Below are 21,528 nucleotides of genomic sequence, written 5' to 3'. Positions count from 1 at the left end.
GAGCACAGTTCGTATGGAGACTATTATAATGATTGGGCCTACAAAAATCAAATTATTTTTAGATGTTCAGCTTTCCTGGTTGTAATTAAAGTAATATTGTTTCTAGTTTTTTTCTAATGACTCTTAGTTTGTGAACTGAGAATTATTGGAGACGTAATGCAGTATTATCTTATGCTAGTATGCAACTGTGTTTTATGCAGTATCAATTCATGCTGGTGTTAATAATATAGTAAGAAATGTGTTTCATTTATAGTGTTTAAAACAAAGTTCTGTTAATTTTCATATTTAGGATCTGAGCAAGCAAGTAAAGCATCAATGAGCCCATTATGTCCTACAGGTTGGTGTAAAAATGGAGGAACATGCCTTTCAACAAAAACAGGTTTTGCATGCAATTGTCCAACTGGATACCATGGTTTAGATTGTGCAAGTAAGTCTCCTTTATAATTTTTTTTAGATATTTATGTGTAAAGAGAATGAACAAGAATTTTGCATTAGAAAAGTTAAACAAAAGTTCTTAAAATGTTTAAATAAAACATTTGCAGCAAGCTCTATTTTTAACTTTTTGTAATTTTGAGTTAATAATTGATAGTTTAATAAACTAAAGTTTAAAAATAAAAACAGTTAACTAGTTGTATAAGAACTTTGCTTTTTGTATAAAGTATATATATATATATATATATATATATATATATATATATATATATATATATATATATATATATCAAAAAGCGGTGTAAGGGATGAGGAGGAAGGGGGGGGGGTTGAGAAGGGCTCAAAAAAGTTTCTTTTTTTTGCAATTAGATTTTTTTACGTTAATTTTTTTTTTTTTTTTAATTCACCTTCCCAAGGCCAAGAAGGCCATCACAGACGAGGAGGCTACTTGTGGTTATAACCCTCTCCCAACTCTATAACTCCGAAACATGAACCTTAACAAATGAGACCGCTGCATGGAGAAACAAGTTGAGCACGGTACTACCAGGGATTTTAGCCCTGATATATGTATGTATATATGTGTGTGTATATATATATATACACATATATACATACATATATATATGTGTGTATATATATATATATATATATATATATATATATATATATATATATATATATATATATATATATATATATATATATATATATATATATATATATACACACACTCATAAATATATATACATGTCTATATACATATACGTAAATATATATATATACTAGGGTTATGACTTTTTTTCAACCCCATGCTCCTGTACTGTAGTTAGATGAACTTTTACCTAAAAAGCACAAAATGAACTATTATTTGCATATCTTTTGATAAAAGTTCACCCTGTCATTGAAAAATTGATTTTGATATAAGTACTACTATGTAACCCTGTGGTTAACCCTACTATGTAACCCTGTGGATAACCCTACTATGTAACCCTGTGGGTACAAGACGTGTTTTTAACGTCTAAAATATGTATTAATATGTTTTAATACGTGTTTTAAACGCTATAAACACGACTTGTGCTCACTAGGAACACATAGTAGTATTTATATCAAAATTGATTTTTCAATGGCGGGGTGAACTTTTTTCAAAAGATATCCAAATAATAGTTCATTTCGTGCTTTTTAGGTAAAAGTTCATTAAACTACAGTACAGGAGCATGGGATTGAAAAAAAGTCATAACCCTAGTATATACACACATACATATATATATACATACATACATACATGCATACATGCATACATACATACATATATGCATACATACATACATATATACATACATACATACATACATACATACATACATACATACATACATACATACATACATACATACATACATATATCAGGGCTCAAATTAGCGCAAAAAAATCTAATTACAAAAAAAGAAATACTTTTGAGCCCTTCTCAACCCCCTCCCCTCCTCATCCCTTACACTGCTTTTTGATAAGGAAGGGGCGGGGGGAAGATGCGTTAGTTTGAACTTGTATCTTTTGTATATTATCTCTTAATTGTTACTTTTTTAACATTTTATCTCTCGTATTTAAATATTATCTTATAATTTTCTCGTTTGGGCGATTTTAAAATAGTGTAAGTTACTGTTATAGTTTACAGTTTTAATATAAAGTTCAGTTGCAGTTATAGTGTAATAAGTAAGTTGTAATGAGCAAGTAATGTATCCAATACTATTACAGTATTGCTTTTAGTAATTGTTTTTACTTAACATGATACTTAAAAAAGTTAAAGTAAAAAAGTAAAAGTAAAAACGCAAATATTTAAACCTCTTTAATTAGTCATAGAAAATTATTCAATATGTTTATGCTGATGATAAAACATATTCTATTTTTAAAGAGTATTAAATTGTTATCTTAGAACAACAATAAAACAATACTGCAAAGTTGTTTTGACAATATATAGAGCTTGTGATGCAAGCTCTTTATATTGTTTTAGATTAACACAAGTTGTGGTAATCTAAAACCACTTCATGACGCTATTTAATTATAACGTTAATAATTATAAAACGCGTTTAGAATAAAATGAAGTAAATAAATAGAATTGTTCTAATTAATAAATTAAAAATTAAAAATATGAAAGAAAAAAATATGGTTTAATAAATCAAATTATTTTCTTTAAGTATATGCTTTAATTATTTTTTTGGAAAAAAAATTCTTTGTAAAAAAAGTAAAATAATTTATTTATTTAATGTAGCTTTTGAGTTAATGTTTGCAATAATCACTGGTTTAATGTTTGCAATAGAAAGTTTCTACTTTTGAAACTGTTTTCAAGAAACAAAAAATAGTTAATTATCAAAATGTTTACGATTTAAATAAAACTTTCTTCCTCATTTGCACTATGTTCTAAATCTAATAATGTTACTGTAGCTAAATCTACGTTTAACCCTCAGGAATACTCCTCGCTATGCCACTAAGTATTAAAGACCTAGCTACAATTCAATTTATTTTTATAATTATTGACCGTTAAAATTCTTTTAAATTTTTCCAATTTTTTTTTTTAATTTCAAATTTCAATTGCAAAATTATTTGAATAAAAGAACTTTATAAGACAAAAAAGTCACTTTTTTGAATTTCTTTTTTTAAAAACAACTTGCTTATTTTTACTTATATTTATATAGATTTCTTTTTTTTTAAATAACTAAAAACAACTTGCGTATTTAAAGAAAATGTTTAATTTTGGTATTGCTTTTAATAAAATAAAAATATAAAAAATGGTATCACGTTTTTCATATTCCATTTGAGATTTTTTGTTAAAATTATTCTTAGGTAAAAGTTTATTATGTGTTAAATTGAATTAAGCAGTCGCAATTCACGATCGCCATATGCTAATTTGAGCCCTGTATATATATTTATATACAAAATATATATAAATACATATATTTGTGCAAATAAATATATATATATATATATATATATATATATATTTGTGCAACTATACATATATATATATATATATATATATATATATATATATATATATATATATATATATATATATATAAATATATATATATATATATATATATATATATATATATATATAAATATATATATATATATATATATATATATATATTTATATATATATAAATATATATATATATATATATATATATATATATATATATATATATATATATAAATATATATGTATATATATATATATATATATATATATATATATATATATATATATATATATATATATATATATATATATATATATACTTATTTATACACAATTAGTTCCTGATCTATGCTCACCAAACCCTTGTGACAATGGTGGAATTTGCGTGCAAGATGAAGATGAAAATTACAAGTGTATTTGTCCTTATGGTTTTAAAGGTGCTGATTGTCAAAGTAAGCTATAGAAATAAAATGATTTGTTTGAATTTGCAGAAATTGTTTTATATGCACTTAATATTTTGACTACTTATGTCATCATTATAGGTTGTTAAAGAAAAAAATTATATATATAAAAGCAAAATATCTTCTTTTTTATGAATTCCTTCTTGTTTTATAAGCACCTGTTTTTTCTTTAATACCCTTTTATTCTGTAACTATCTAGCATTTTTTGTAAACATCTGTTCTGATACTTTAATTTATTCTGTAAACATCTACTTGTTGTCTGTAAATGTTTAATTGTTTTGTAAACATTCATTTGTATCTACATATTCTGTTAACTATTATTTTCTCTACTTTTTTGTAAAAATAATGTTTGTAAATAAATTTGTAAATGTTTGGTGGTTTCAAACATTTTTTTTTACTTAAAATTTTTATTTATTTGTATATTTTATTGTAAAACTTTATTATTTTTTGTGTTCGCTGTTCACTATTTTTTGGTTTCTTTTGGATTGTATGCTATAATTTTTACTAGAATTGTTTCAAAAATATTTTTATTGTATAAGTGTTTAACAAAGTTTATGCATTTTGCAAGTTTTCAATGTTTGACCAAATCAAAAGGCCGCTTCGCAGGGAAATAAGTTGAGCGCGGTACTACCAGGGAAGTGGTGGGGATCGAATTTGGAACCTCTCTCTTGTGAAGCAAGCGCTCAACCACTACACCACTACCAATTTTACCTTTAATATTTTTAAAGAATAATAATATGCTTAATATGTTTAAAAGATAATAAAAAATCCATTTCATTAATTACACATCATTAAAATACTTTATTTTAAAAGTTCTTTTATTTTTTAAGTGTTATAATAATTATGATAAAAATACATATTACTTAAAACTTTTAAATGTCTTAAAAAGCAATTTAAAGAATTTTTTATTTTATTTCCAAACAGCCCAAGAAAAAGCTCTCTCGTTTCCTGCATTAGTTGTCAATCCTGATTTCTGCCACAAGAAATAGTTGTTGATCTTGATTTCTGTAGGAGAAATAGTTGTTGAACTCGATTTCTGCAAGAGAGTTTGACATTGGATTTGCTTATAAGCAGTAAAATGAAAAGTCTAAAAAAAATAGCCTAAAAGGTTTAGATTTTTGATTGCTGTTTTTAAAGTTTTCTTTTCTTTTTTTAATATGCTTTTTCCTTGTTCTCAAGTTTCATTTATAACATCAGATTGCTCAATAAAAAGTTTGATTTAAATTCAGTTTTGTTGTTTCTTACAACAAAACTGTGTTTATACTTTGGTATCCTCTAAAATGTAAATTGTAAAGTTTCACTATTTGCGAATGCACGAAACCTGATTCCATCAATAGTATGCATTTGGGTTAACATTTCACACTTTCTAATGTCTATTATTTATATTCAATTTTGTGTCATTTAGTAAGGTCACCTTTTCAAGGTTTTTGTTTATAAATATCATTTTAATTAAAAAGTAATGAACTGCTTTAATTAGTACCTTTTATATATAAATGTATATATATATATACATATATATATATATACATATATATATATATATATATATATATATATATATATATACACACACACATATATACATATATGTATACATATATATATATATATATACATATATATACCATATATATACATACGTATATATATATATGTATATATATGTATATGTATATATATGTATATGTATATGTATATGTATATGTATGTATATATATATATATATATATATATATATATATATATATATATATATATATATATATATATATATATATATATATATATATATATATATATATATATATATATATATATATATATATAAAAGATAAAAGGTTTATGAGGGTAAAATGGTCTTAAAACTCAAAAAATATAACATTTTTTTCATAGATAGCGCTGTGGTACAATAGGTCTTAGTCAGTCAATCAAATATTATAAGATCTTACTGACTTCTCTCAAGCAAAAGTTTGGTGTCATTACTTTGTTCTACCTTTCAAGTAACACCACGCACATACAGCAGCCCATAGGCTGCATTTAGAGCTTTTGAGCATTACTGGGATCAGGAACTTCAGAAATTTAGGTTCCAGAACAAAGAAAGGCTCTAACAAAACAAGGATTCGGTATAATATTTACTCTATTATGAGAGAAAGCACTTACCCCTTTCAACATAAAATCTGGATTTTAAGCAACTAGGATCTTTCCATTCCATCCAGATAGAATACTAGAATAGGCTTATGCTCTCAGCATACCAAGACACTTATTAGAAGAAGGTGAACAGGAGAGCAACATTGAAAAAATAATGCAGCACACATTAATGCAAGTCCTGACTTAAATGGTGACAGTTTCATTTTAAAAAATAATTTACTTTTATATCTCTTGCAAAGTAATGAACAAAACATTTCTATTTCATCTTGCATCAGAAATGAACCAGCACCATTGGCTTTCTAAGCAATTATAGAATTAGGACATAATTCTACCAGTATAAAATAATCCAGGACCTTCAACTTCTGGAAACTCTTTTCACCATATGCCTTCAACTTTGAAGGCATTTTTCAGCTTACGTTTTCCTCTTTGTCATATACATCTTCCTCTATGGAAAGTGTAAGGATTAGCATCAGTAGGTAAAAAAACATATACTTGTTCACAATCACAGAAATAATAAATGTCAATACTCATACCGATTATATAGACATATAGTGACCATATTTACTGCATGTGCTGTAATTTACTTGTAAAAAAAAAAGTGTTGTTTACTTTTTTTTTCTCAGATTTTTTGAAGTGTTCCTAGTTATTGCTAATGTTTATTTGCCAGTTCTTAATATATTAGTTAAAGTATATAACTGCATGTTTTTGTCTCTGTCCTTCTCCTAGTTTTAGGGCAGCAAATACTGCAAATACTAAAAATATATATATATATATATATGTATATATATATATATATATATATATATATATATATATATATATATATATATATATATATATATATATATATATACGTATAAATATATATATATACATATAAGTATATATACATATAAATATATATTTATATACATATAAATATATATTTGCATGTTAATATATATTTATTTATATACATATAAATATATATATTTGCATGTTAATATATATATATTTATATACGTATAAATATATATTATTATATATATATATACACACATAAATATATATATATACATATAAATATATATATACATATAAATATATATATACATATAAATATATATATACATATAAACATATATATACATATAAATATATATACACATATAAATATATATATACATATAAATATATATATATACATATAAATATGTATTTGCATGTTAATATATATTTATTTATATACATATAAATATATATATATATATATATATATATATATATATATATATATATATATATATATATATATATATATATATATTGTTTAAGAAAGTAATTATAGTAGTTTTTTAGATTTTTCAAAATGTTTGTTACTTTTATTTATTATTTAATGTTTATTTTGATTATTTTTTGTACAAAGTGAAAGTTAAATGCTTATTTTTAAATAGCACCACTCTCCTGTCAAACCCACCCATGTGCTAATGGTGCTTCCTGTTCTGAAACTCTTGATAGTTTTACCTGTAAGTGTAATCCTGGATACAAAGGCAAAAAGTGTAAAGGTTAGATATTAAATTATTGCTTTATTTATTTTTCAAGCAAAATGTTTTATGTTTTTAAATCAGGGATGTCCAGCCTTTTTACAGTGAGGACTTTTTTTATTTTGAAATCAGTATGAAGACAACAAATAATAATTCAAAAAACAAAATTTTAATTAATAAAACTTAAAATTTTTTTTTAAAAAAATTTCAAAAAAAGTTAAAAAAGTTGTTATATAATATGTGTTCAAAAAGTATCAGCAAAGTGTTCAAAAAGTATCAGCAAGGTGTTCAAAAAGTATCAATAAGATATCTATTTCTCTGCTTTGATTTAACATGCTTCATTTTTGGGATAAACTGTTTACAGTTGTAAGTACTTTTAAAAATGAAAAACGTTTAAATAGCATGCAAATGCTTTAATTTTTTATAAAGTTCTTTCAATTCTAATTTCTTTGTTTCTTTAATGCTTCTTTATTATTTTTTTATCAGTTTTTTGAAATTCATTTGAAATTCATCACTATTAGTCATAGCTTTAAAGCAAAATAGAAATACAAATCCAACTCTTTTTTAAGTCTAATTCTTTTCTCATTTCAACTCTCAAAGTCCAACTCATTTTTAAAGGAATCCCTAAGTGCAGAGACAAGTTGTGTTCATCTTATAGAAAATGTTTAAAAAAAAATGTTTGGGCTAAATTTTTTTGAATAAAACTAAATAATAAATGCATACCAATAAAATTAAAGTTGTCATTTTATTCAAAGCTCTTTGTCTCGATTTTTTTTGGCTCTCCAAGTCTGTATAATATTAACTGCAATTTGCAGGCTTGATAATTTTTTTCGAGCATGTTTAATTCCAAGATATTGTTTTTTTTTTTTTAAGATTAAAGTATTTTTTCTCCTACAATCAGAAAATCAAATATTTGTATAATTTTTTACTAAATAAATATTTGTGATACAATTAAAAATAAATTAACATATTTCATTTTTAGATTTTATTATTGCAACTTGTTTTTAACAACTGTCAGGATGATTTTTAAATTATTGTATCTTTTATATAGTTGTTTAGATTTCTTAAAATAGGCGTTATTTCTTAAACATATGATTTTTATTCCAGTATAATAGAATGCTGTGTTTCCTTTTTTATAGAATATTATATTTAGTTTGACAAATTTTTTTTTTTGCTGTGTAAATATATACAATCCGTAAATTACTAACAAAGTATATAGGTAGCAGACGCAAGAAGAAAATTAATATTCTTATTAATTGTCTTATCACCAAGCTCCTTGATAAATTCTGTAAATATGTTTAATTTAAATATAAGCAGTTTCATTAACTATATAAAGTAAACACCTATTAAACAACAAAGATATAAATAAATTTAAAAAGTTACCAAGTGCATTTTTCTATCGAAATGATGTTTTAATTAATAATTAATTTGGATCAACGACAGTATAACGTATCTCTATATAAAGTTTGCAACTAGATTAAATCTAGTCAAGTGGAATATATTTAGTTGTAAACGACTTAGAGAAAAGTAGTGATTGGTTATATTAGACAAAGTATTAGTGTACTTGTTATACTATTTTGAACAGATGTTCAGTGTTATAGCTGGTAATTAAGAGAAGAAAGTGGGAACAGTATATCCGTCTTATTACTAAATAATTTTTTTTTTGCTTGCTTTATATTTATTTTGTTTTATAAGCCAGCCAAAATCATGACACAATTATACATATTTTTATTATGATTATTAGAGTTTGCAGCCAAAGAAAAAATCAGTATGATGCAATTTCTCGTTTTATATTTAGTTTATATGGTTAAATAAAGTTGTTTGTTTTATGTTTAGTTTACATTTAGTTTATATGGTTTAAAGTGATTCTTTGTTTTATATTCATTTTAACTTTAATTTAGTTTGATTTAAACAGTTATTAGTAAAAAAATGTGTATTAAAGTTAGTTTCTACTTAGTTTAATTTATATGGTGTATTCAAGTCACTCGTTTTATATTCACTTTATACTTAAACTAATTTATACATTTTGATAAAATTATTTTTTCAGTATTTAGTTTATTTAGTTATATTTAGTTTAAACTAGTGCGTTTTACTGCGAATATTTGTTATATATTAAATTTATATTTTGTTTAGGTTGTATGGTTTAGTGACATTGTTCATTATTTTTTTAGTTTATATTTATTTTAATTTAAACAGTTTATTGAGATTATTCATTCTAGGTTTTGTTTATATTTAAATTAAGTGTTTACGGTGTGGTGCAGCTGTTTGTTTTATATTTAGTTCATATGTATTTAAATTTAATTTAAATGGTTTATTGGAAACATTCTTTTTATATTTAACTTATTTTATGTGGTTTATTGGATATATTCCTTTTTTATGTTTAATTTTTGTTTAGTTTTACTTAATTGGTACAATGCATTCTAATTCTTCAGCTTAAAATTAATTTATGTTTAATTTGAATGGTTCAACCCCGTAGTAAATTAGATACATGGGAAGGGTAGGTTTTACACTTTTAACCAAAACTTTCCACTTACCAGAAAGAAACAACATAACCTTTTTGTATGTTAAAGTAATAATCTGGATTAATAATGATAATAATAAATGATAATAAATTAATAATGATAATAATAAATGATAACAAATTAAACAGAAAGATAAGAAGTCTGGAATCTGGTTATGACAGAAATAACTACTAAAAGTAGTTCAACCGTTTAATTATTGCTGTGAGTAATTGTCATAATTTATTATCGCTGTAAGTAATTATCATAATTTATTATCGCTGTGAGTAATTGTCATAATTTATTATCGCTGTGAGTAATTGTCATAATTTATCATCGCTGTGAGTAATTGTCATAATTTATTATCGCTGTGAGTAATTGTCATAATTTATTATCGCTGTGAGTAATTGTCATAATTTATTATCGCTGTGAATAATTGTCATAATTTATTATCGCTGTGAGTAATTGTCATAATTTATTATCGCTGTGAGTAATTGTCATAATTTATTATCGCTGTGAGTAATTGTCATAATTTATTATCGCTGTGAGTAATTTTCATAATTTATTATCACTGTGAGTAATTGTCATAATTTATTATTGCTGTGAGTAATTGTCATAATTTATTATCGCTATGAGTAATTGTCATAATTTATTATCGCTGTGAGTAATTGTCATAATTTTATCAATAAATTTTTCAGAAAGCAATACAATTATAAATGATTGCCATCATTGTGGTAAGGATAATGTGATAAACCAATTAACATAATATTACAAAATTCCTCAATTTGTTAGACATAAAACACAACAGTAAGCAGCAGTATTATAACAAACAACAAAAACAAACTTATTATAATAAGGAAAATTACAAGCAGAAATACTTAAAGAAAATGTATTAAAGTATATCAGCGTTAAATAAATTTGTAAATTATGTAGTATAACATCAGATAATATTGACCCTTATAAGGATTCAATACTCTAGTATGTGACACTTTGAATGTTTTAATGTTCATTCCAAGAAACCCTCGTGGGATTTCATCCTCAAAACAAGCAATTTTAAAGAAATTTGTATCACTTTTAAACAGCCTCTCTAATTTACTTCTGTTTTAAAACTATGGATTCACCCTAGCACTGATTTTGCAATGATTTATTTCGTCATTTGTTCTTTTGACATGTCAAAACATGAACCATCAAAATGTAATGAACATATTCTTACACTCTTGTTGCAGTTAGATATACCAATTGCCTTTTTCCATAAAACTGCAGTTATTGGGATCTGAGGGTAATCAATAAAAGGATATATAAAAACCTGATGTGCTTGTATTACTACAGCACCCAATAACAGCATAAATTGTCATTTTAAAATTCAATAAAAATGTGAGGTATATATTTTTTGTGCCCTTTTTTATACAATTTCTGCCTTGCATAAAATCCAGACAGCTTACTATTAACTCAATAATTTTTGTATTTTGGCAATTATTTAAGATAGACAGTGATTTAAATTGAAAATCATCATAGCGCACTTTTATAAAATGTTGTGCATTTTGGCATTTCTCAATTCATGTCATATTTTAAAGCGTTTCATAAAAAACTACTGGAATTGACGAATGCAAGTTTTGCAATGACAGTTTCAACATTAAAAACTCAATTTTGAAAATTGACAAAACTTGTTATGCTATACTGCTTGTCTATTTTCATCCAAATCATTGCAATTTTGTCATTTTCAAAACTCCAAGTACACAAAGACATAATAAAAGTTTTACAAAATAAATCCTATATAAAACATATTTTTATATCAAAATCTTGATAAAGATTTATACTTACAATTGTTAAAAACAAGTTGCGCTACTCAAATATCAAAACCATATATATTACTTAATTTGTAATTGTATCACAAACTTTTTTTTGGGATTTAGTATAAAGTTATACAAATTAACATAATTAGGTGGCAAAAAAAATAAAATACAATATCTTGAAAAAAAAATTTCTATGATGTCATATACCAAAACTGTTATAAATTAAACACGCATGAAATAAATTATCAAGTCTGCAGATTGCGGCTAACATTATACAGACTTGGAGAGCTAAAAAAAATTGAGATGGCTTCGACTAAAATGACAACTTTAATTTTATTGGTATACATTTATTATTTAGTTTTATTAAAAAAATATTTTTTTTAAACAATTTCTTTAATATGAACACAACTTGCCTCTGCACTTGGGTATCCCTTTAAGTCCAACTCTTTTTTAAGTCCAACTCTTGTCTAATTTAAGTTCGCAGAATCTTGTGTCAAGTCAACTACAATTAAAATAAGATTGCAATAATTTTTGATAAAACTAAAAAATTTTTCTATGTTTTCAAACAGTTTACAAATAAGTTGATCTTAACTTTGCTACCTAAAATTCAATTCCATTAAATTTGAGTTATGCCACTCAAAAATGCCAAATAATTCATTTAGTCAACATTTTCAAACAAGCTTTTTCTTTTTCCTTACTTTTTAGAAACCACACTGTATCATGTAATAAAATCTAAAATCTTTACAGAGTTGCATCTCAACTAAGTCACATAACTTAAAGAAAGAAATCTTTACAGAGTTGCAGCTCAACTAAGTCACATAACTTAAAGAAAGAAATCTTTACAGAGTTGCAGCTCAACTAAGTCACATAACTTAAAAGAAAGAAATCTTTACAGAGTTGCAGCTCAACTAAGTCACATAACTTAAAAGAAAGAAATCTTTACAGAGTTGCAGCTCAACCAAGTCACATAACTTTAAATAAATCTTAACAGAGTTGCAGCTCAACCAAGTCACATAACTCAAAATAAATTACATCTTTGATTTTACTACCACAATCTTTAAGCTGTTTTCCTGACTCATACAACTTTCAACTTTTCAAGTCTTCTGTCAACCGTCTTCTATAACTCTATTCTTTTTTTCTAGTAACTCCCAAATTAATAGTGGTTGCTTGCAGCTTTGTTGAGAGTGAATCAGAATTAAAAAAAAATTTTTTTAAAATGCAGACCTTGTTTCTATGTCTTATGTCAAATTCACCGACCTGATGCCGACCTCTAACAGTTTAAGGTCTGCAATTTATTGCCAACCTCATCTTTTCTAATTCCAAGGGCTGATATATCTATCTATATATGTATATATATGTATATATATATATATATATATATGTATATATATATATATATATATATATATATATATATATATATATATATATATATATATATATATATATATATATATATATATATATATATATATATATATATATATAAAATATAGTGTTTCAGCAAAAAAATGTCAAGAAAACTTTGTCTTTCCATCAATGAAGCCTCATAGTTGATTTGAAAAATCAAGGAAAATTGTACTGTCAGATCCAAAAAGAAACTGGAATGACAGTGTCCTCAATTGTTTAGAGTACAGTAGTTTGAGAAAAACCTTTTTTAACTTCTAAACAAATGAAACATTGATTGAAATTAGCAAAGAAGTACGAAAAAATGCTGGAAAAAAATTTTGGAAAAAAATTTTGTGGTCAGATAAGTCAAAGTACAACCTCGTCTCATCAAATGGAGTCCAAAAAGTGTTGCAAAAAAAAAAGAGAAGCTTATAAATTGAATTGTTTGCGAGGTAGTGATGGTTTGGGGTAGTATGAATTGGAAAGGAGTGGAAATTTTGACATTTATTAATGGCAAAAATCAGGTCAGCTCGTTGCCAAATTATCTAGCTGAGGCCGTCAAGGCCAAAGGAAGCCCCACTCGGTACTGATTTCCATGGAATTTGATCAATTTGACATTTTTTAGAACTGTACGATTATTTATTTTTTTCATTCAATTTATTGCATCATTAGATCAATTGTTTAAAGTTCAATAGATTTAAAAAGCAATTAATTTTCCAATACACAAATAATTTTTTAAAACAATACTTGATAAGATATCAAGATAAGATGAAATTTTTTTTTTGATATTTTAACGGACAATTCATTTTTTTGATCGTATGATTTTTTTTCAAGTGTACGATTATTTTTTTGCATACTGTGTGTGTGTGTGTATATATATATATATATATATATATATATATATATATATATATATATATATATATATATATATATATATATATATATATATATATGCGGTATATATATATATATATATATATATATATATATATATATGCGGTATATATATATATATGCGGTATATATATATATATATATATATATATATATATATATATATATATATATATATATATATGCGGTAGTGGTGTCGTGGTAGTGCGCTCGCTTTGTAAGCGAGAGGTTTCGAGTTCGATCCCCACCACGTCCCTAGGAGTACCGCGCTTCATTTGTTTCTCCGCGCAGCCGCCTTGTTCGTCAAGGCTCGTGTTTCGGAGTTATATAGTTGAGAGAGGGTTATAACCACAATTAAGTAGCCTCCTCGTATGTAGTGGCCTTCTCGGCCTTGGGAAGGTGAATTAACATAAAAAAATATATATATATATATATATATATATATATATATATATATATATATATATATATATATATATATATATATATATATATATATATATATATATATTAGTAAATAGTTCCAATGCTGCTGTACAACATTAAAAATTTTTAATTAAGAAAAAATTTAATTTTTTAAAAGTACTACACAGTGATATAGAGTGCTACTTAATGGCCGATTAGTCACATGTTGGACAACCCTGATCATAAATAACAAAATACTGTATACTAGTAATAAAAATACTAACATAAAAAGAAAAAAATAAGCAATTTGTAGCTAAATAATTTGATTTTTAAATGTAATAATTATAGAATTGAATCCTTGTGCAAAGAATCCGTGTCTCCACAAATCTATTTGCTTGGAAAAAGGTTCATTGTATAGTTGTCAATGCCACAGTGGCTATCGGGGAAAAGATTGTCTTGAAAAAGATCCATGCGTACCAAATCCATGTGGTTCAAATGGAAAATGTCTAGAAATAAGCAGTGTTATAACATGCAATTGTAGTGTTGGATGGATGGGTGAATCGTGTGACAGTATGATTTTATTTAAGAAGCTTCTTTAGTTTAAATGAGGGTAGGGGTGGGGGTGCATACACTTTTTATTGAGATGGCTATATAAGAAGTCTGCTAATTTCAAAGTAATATATTTATAATTATTAAGTTTACATTAGCAATAATAATAATAAAGTAAAATTACTAAATAATAATAGATAAAAAAAATATTTTGAAATTAGATCAAAAGATTATTATTACTATTAATATTATTATTATTATTATTATTATTATTATTATTATTATTATTATTATTATCATAACAAAAGTTTTCCTTCCTTTCTTTTTTTTAGCTTTTTTATTGCAATTTTGCATTTGCAACAAAAAGTTGAAAATTATTGTAATTGCTAGTTGAAAAAGTTAATGTGCTAGTAATTTATTTGTTATGCAAGAATTTTAAATTCACTCACAAATTTTATGCATTAAATTTATCGATTAGATTTTTTTTCCTTGTGTGAGTTTTTGTTTTGCTTAAATTCTTTTACACTTTTACATTCTCCCAAATTCCTATCACAAAACTTTTTTCAAAAGATTTTCTAGATGTGTGATCCTGTGAATTTTGTAGTGAATTTAAATATCAAAGAGTCAACATAATACAAAGAGCCCTGGCCCTTTAATAGAATAGAATAGATTGTAAGCACCCCCTTCTTTAGATAAACCAGTTTTTCTCTTGTAAGTGGTTATATTTTTAATAAACAATTTAAAAGATTTTTTTTTCTAGTTTCTGATCTATGTCAAGAAAACAGGTGTTTAAATGGTGGTACTTGTGTTCACTCAACTGATCAATTTAAATGTCTTTGCCCTGAAAACTTTCATGGTGATAGATGTGAACGTGAGTACTCAGTTAAAATATTTTATAAAAACAAAATCTTTAAACAACAATTTTAACTCTGAAAAAGAAGTGCTTTAAAATAATAAAATTTACATAAGTATTATAAGGTAAGAATCCATGAAGCAAGTTCACTATTGAATATGCAGGTTCTTTATCGATTAATTGATTGATCGTTTATAAAAAAATGGTTAAAACTTCTCACTTTAGTATATCTTTATGAATTTTATCAAGCTGCCATTATGAATCTATTTATCTGTTTCAAGAATCTGTTTCACTCATCTACCTTAATGAATTTTCTTCATTATCTATCTTTATAAATTTGCTTCTTTACTTTTATAATTTAATGGTTTAAAATTTATAAATTTAGATGAAACGCCATGTCACATGAATCCTTGTATGAATTCTGGAGTTTGTGAAGCAGTTGGATCAACATTTGTGTGTCGTTGCGGAAGTGGCTTTCATGGCTCAAAATGTCATCGTATGTTTAATTTTTATTTTATATATTGTTACTGATTTAGAGTAAAATAATATTACTTTTTAAAAGCAAAATAAAATATTTAAATTCTAATTATTTTTAATAAATTAATTATTTCTAATTAAGATCTAATATGCAAGCCAGTATGAAATTTAATTAATTTGTATAGACTGATTGCTTTAATTAAGATGTCTTTTCACAATTTTTATTGTTTTAAGATAATCACATTTTAGCACAACCAATGAATTACAGAAAAGTTTATTGTTTGTCTTTGATCTAAGGAAAGCTTTTTTATTATTAAAATCTTTAAATAATTTTCTGTACACATATTAATTGAAAATATCTGTTTTTAGTAAAAAGATCTGTTTTATTTAGTGACATACAATATAATATTTTATACAATATAGTATTGATCTATTAAAAGCAATTGCTAATTTAAAAAGTTCCTTGCCTTTTAGAATATGGAATTTTTAAATTAATTTTTACGTCATTTTTTAATATTTTTTATGAAAACACTTTTTTAAAAGGGAATTGTATGTCTTGAATGGCTAACTGCATCAACTAAAACAAGTGCGAATCTGTTGGATCTATGTCTGGTGAATACGATGGCTGAAACTTTTTGATACTTTACTTTTTAAAATAGTTTTTAAAAAAACTTACTATGTGAGGCTCAGGATTATTGATTATTGTCATGTTGAAATTAAACTTTTTGTGCGTATACATATAGTGTTTTTTTATCCTTAAATAATGCATTGAAATGATATGTTTGAAGCTTGTTTGAAACTTGTTTTAAGCTTGTTTGAAATTTGGAATAGAGGAATGACTAATTTAGTTGTTGTTGATAGACATTGCCAGTTTCAAATGGTTTAATCTGTAGTATATAATGTATAGTATATACTCTATACACCTTTCTACTGCATAAACTTATCTCATTGGATTACTTCGTTTTTTATGGATTAGACACACCTAACTTTATCTATCCTTTTTTGATTTAGGTTTCTTGTAGTAATATCATTTTTCATCTTCAATAACAAACTAATTGAACTATTTAGTGACATATAGTGCTGGTGTCAACTATTTAGTGACATATAGTGCTGCTGTCAACTATTTAGTGACATATAGTGCTGCTGTCAATTATGACTATGTTTGATATTCATATCTTAAATAAATCTTTGAACTTTTTCAATACCTTAAGTGTTGCATGTCTTCATTATCAAAAATAGCTTCATTGTCTAAATCATGTTTTGTTCAAAACTTTATAAAATCTTATTTCCATTTTAAATCTTATTTGCCTCCACCTCTAGAACACGTTTTTTAATGCATTTAATGATTTTCAGCAATGGGTTTAAAAAATTTGTTATGCTTTCCACAAATGTTCTTTATTTTGTACAAAACTCTATAATTTGATTTAAAACCAAAGTATCATACATCATCAATTGTCATATATTGCATTTTGAAGTACATTTACATTTTGTCTTAAAATTGCTTATAATGTCAGTTTAAATATACATTCAATATAAGTTAGCATCTATTTTTATTATATTCAGTGCACATAGTATTAGTTATGCCATCTAATAAGTAAGAGCAATTTTTTTCTATTTTTTACCAGTTTTTTGTTATTCTCGTTTTTTGTTTTAACTAGCATAAAAATTGTATATAGTTCTGGATATTTTGAAAATTTATGGCTATGTAAGCATCAAATCAGCCAATTATATGTTTTGAAATATGGCTTAATAACTAAATAATAATTCTAAATAATTGAGGGTATTCTTTGTAACTATTATTGTGAGTATTTGGTTACATAGGTCAACCTTAGTATACTTAAAATATTGGAATAATTATTAATTGTTACTTAGTTATCATGGAAATAATTGAAGTGTTTCTTCTTTATTTTGAATTTTAAATCATATGATATCTTTATTAACTTTTTTTCTAGTAACAAGCCATTGCTATCCAAACCCATGCCACAATGGTGGTAAATGCTTTGAGAGTGAGGAGAGCTACATATGTGAATGTCCTCATGGTTATAGTGGAAAGTTTTGCGAAGGTATTTTCTTTTTAAATAAATAATTTATTACAATGTTTGTGTTTCTAATTACTCTTACCTTAGTAAACGCTTTTAATGTGTTTTTTTTACACTATATTTTAATGCTACTGTATTTTTTTTTGTTTCAATTTCAGGCTAATCATTTTTGTTTTCAGGTTATTCATTATAATTATTTAGTATTAAAAACACATATTAGTTATCATAAAATTTTATTTAAATTAACCTACTCTAATACTAATGGTTTTAAATATTAGCCAAACACACACACGTACTCACATGTAAAGTATAATAAATGACCTATCATCTAACAGCTAATAATGTTGCTTATTAAAATTTTTTATTTATTTTTGCTTTTATTATCATGGGTTTGTTATCATGGACTTATTATCATGGATTTGTTATCAGGCATTGCTATAATAGGGTTATTATCATGGATTTATTATCATAGGGTTGGTATTATGGGATTGTTATTGTGGGGTTCTTATCATGGGGTTCTTATCAAAGGGTTGTTATTTGCTTATTAACTAATTGTGATTTAATAATTATCATTTTTTAGAACAAAACTTTTGTTCATCAAATCCATGTATGAACGGAGGACGTTGTATAGAAGAAAATGAATCTTTTCTTTGTCGATGTTTAGAAGGATTTTTTGGGCATTTATGTGAAGGTATATAAGATAATTAATGTAAAGGTATAAAATAGTTAATGCAAAGTTATAAATTGTTTTCAGTTTTTTAGTGTCATCATCAAATATTTTTCTAAAAAAAAATTTTTTTTTAAGTTGTTTTATTGCTTTTGCAAAAACCATAACTATTAAATCTTTCTTTTTTTCATTAGATAAAAATTTACTTCTGTGTTATAAGTGGGCAAAAATATAATTAATTTACATAATAAATTTAATTTACATAATAAAAAAGAATATTTATGACTGATCATATTATCTTTTATAAAATTTTAAATCAACTTAGAAAACGTATGTGATCATAACCCTTGTCTTAATGGTGGTCGTTGTATTCCAGCTAATAATCCACTTGGCTTTCTTTGTGAATGCATTTTTCCATATCATGGTCATCATTGTGCTGGTATGTACATTTTTTTTTTATTAATGAATAATTTATAAAAAAAATTTTTTAAGATATTTATTATAATTCTTTTTTTATTATTATGTTTTATTACTTATTATTAAGATTTATTATGTTTACTATAGATACAGATCCTTGTGTACCAAATCCTTGTGTAAATGGAGGCACTTGTCAGAGCCATTTACCACGTTTTAATGATGTAAATGATAGAACTGTGAATGTAGTTTCAGTAGTAGAGCCTGTTTTTAACTCAAGCATTTTTAATGAAAGAAATGAACAAGGTCAAGCAGACCTCAATGCAAGGCGTGCTGTTAACCACTTTCATTTTAAAGACGATGATAAGAAAGCAAGTTTTTTTCCCCTTCAGAACTTTTATTTGTGGTTTCTTCTTTTTTTTTAACATAAATGTTTTTCTTTATTTAAAAAATAAAGGAATCTGATGACGAAGATGACACAGAGCTACTACATCATAATCTACCTCACAATAACCAACAAATTTCATTATTTACATCTGAAAAGCAGATGGAGGATTCTGATTCTGATTTTAATGCTAAAGGAGATTTTAAGTCTGACGAGAGCAAAATGAATATGGATATTGAAAAGCGAACAATTGGTAATGATACACATTTACAATGCACTTCATATTTTATTATCAGTTTTGTATTTTGCATAAAACTAAAATGTGAAACTTTATTTTTTAATTTTTGTACTTTATTATATTTTATTAATTTGCCATTTTTTAATTTTATGTTTAACACTTCTTTCTTAATTTGGTGTTAAACACTTCTTTCTTGTTTAAGGGCTTTCTTCTAATAAAAAGTATCTGTATGGAACGCTTAACCAATCAGAAAGGGTTCGTCGTAATCAGCATTCACCTCGCTTATTACATAATTTATTCAAACGTTATGATATTTCTCGAAATCCAAAATTAGCATTGCAACTGAAGAAAGTTCCAAAAATACTTTTCACTATTAAAAATGCAACAACCTCCACTATTATAAAACGATCGTTACATGACCTATATGTTTGTCAGTGTATTGGAGGATACCTTGGAGCCCATTGTCAGCGTATGTTATAATGTTCACTTAAGTATGTCTCACAAATTCATAAATGATTTTTTGTGATCTTTTTTGTGAGATTTATGAGACATGCTTGTCAAAGGGATTCTGTTTTTTATTACTTGTTTTTGTAACTTATATTTTGATGTTGCAGGATCCCTTTGGCTGAGTAAAATATAAATGCTATTCATTCAAACTCTTATTTTCTTAAACTTTTATAAATTCTCTTAAACATGCACTCTTTGAGTTATGCAAGAATGAAAACAACCTTATTTTACTCTGTTTAAAGGTGAACATCCTGAAAAATAATGAGATTAGTGTCAAGTAGTGAGCTGCATTTTGAAAGATTTACGAGTTTATCATGCTATAGAAAATAATATTTTGAGACTAATTTTTAAAACTTGTATTTAATTATTAACTTTAAATAAAAATACAAATATGTTGTGTGTATTTGTTGCTTCCAATAACTTAATAAAAATACTAATTGGTTGGAGAAATGAATTCAAAAACATATTGTGTAAGCAATTCTGTTTGTTTTTTGAAAAACATTCTGAGTATATACTGATTTGTATATATGAGTTAACTGTATTTTATTTATGAATATTAATTATTAATGGTTAGCAAATAGTATTAAATTAATATAGTATATAAATATAATAACTTAGTTAATAAATTAAATTATAAATATTTCAGTAATTAATTTTTATAAATACTATTATATCAAATTATGATATATAATAATAAAATATTATTAAATTTTATAGTTTAAGCTGTTAATTAATAATTTATATATATATTTAATATTTTATGTGTTCATAGTTTTATGCTTGTTTAGTATTTTTATGTGTTCATAGTTTTATTTATGTATAATATTTTATATCTTCATAGTTTAATGTATGTTTAATAATTTATGTGTTCAT

At 24.7% G+C, this 21,528-nt stretch overlaps 1 protein-coding gene across 1 annotated transcript in view; it reads left to right on the top strand.

Annotated features, from left to right (window-relative positions):
- Positions 1-21,528, top strand: part of LOC100212369 (fibrillin-1) — a 65,158-nt gene that overhangs the window by 18,902 nt on the left and 24,728 nt on the right. Inside the window, exons 6-17 of the mRNA XM_065796423.1 lie at positions 290-427; positions 3,751-3,864; positions 7,455-7,565; positions 14,875-15,096; positions 15,836-15,946; positions 16,314-16,424; positions 18,358-18,468; positions 19,025-19,135; positions 19,437-19,550; positions 19,676-19,896; positions 19,983-20,163; positions 20,351-20,617. Coding sequence (XP_065652495.1) covers positions 290-427; positions 3,751-3,864; positions 7,455-7,565; positions 14,875-15,096; positions 15,836-15,946; positions 16,314-16,424; positions 18,358-18,468; positions 19,025-19,135; positions 19,437-19,550; positions 19,676-19,896; positions 19,983-20,163; positions 20,351-20,617 — 1,812 coding nt within the window. The remainder of the gene's footprint in view (positions 1-289; positions 428-3,750; positions 3,865-7,454; positions 7,566-14,874; positions 15,097-15,835; positions 15,947-16,313; positions 16,425-18,357; positions 18,469-19,024; positions 19,136-19,436; positions 19,551-19,675; positions 19,897-19,982; positions 20,164-20,350; positions 20,618-21,528) is intronic.

The sequence above is a fragment of the Hydra vulgaris genome, chromosome 04, assembly GCF_038396675.1.
Source record: "Hydra vulgaris chromosome 04, alternate assembly HydraT2T_AEP".
Classification (NCBI taxonomy): Eukaryota; Metazoa; Cnidaria; class Hydrozoa; order Anthoathecata; family Hydridae; genus Hydra; species Hydra vulgaris.
This window is presented reverse-complemented; position numbering and strand designations above follow the sequence as displayed.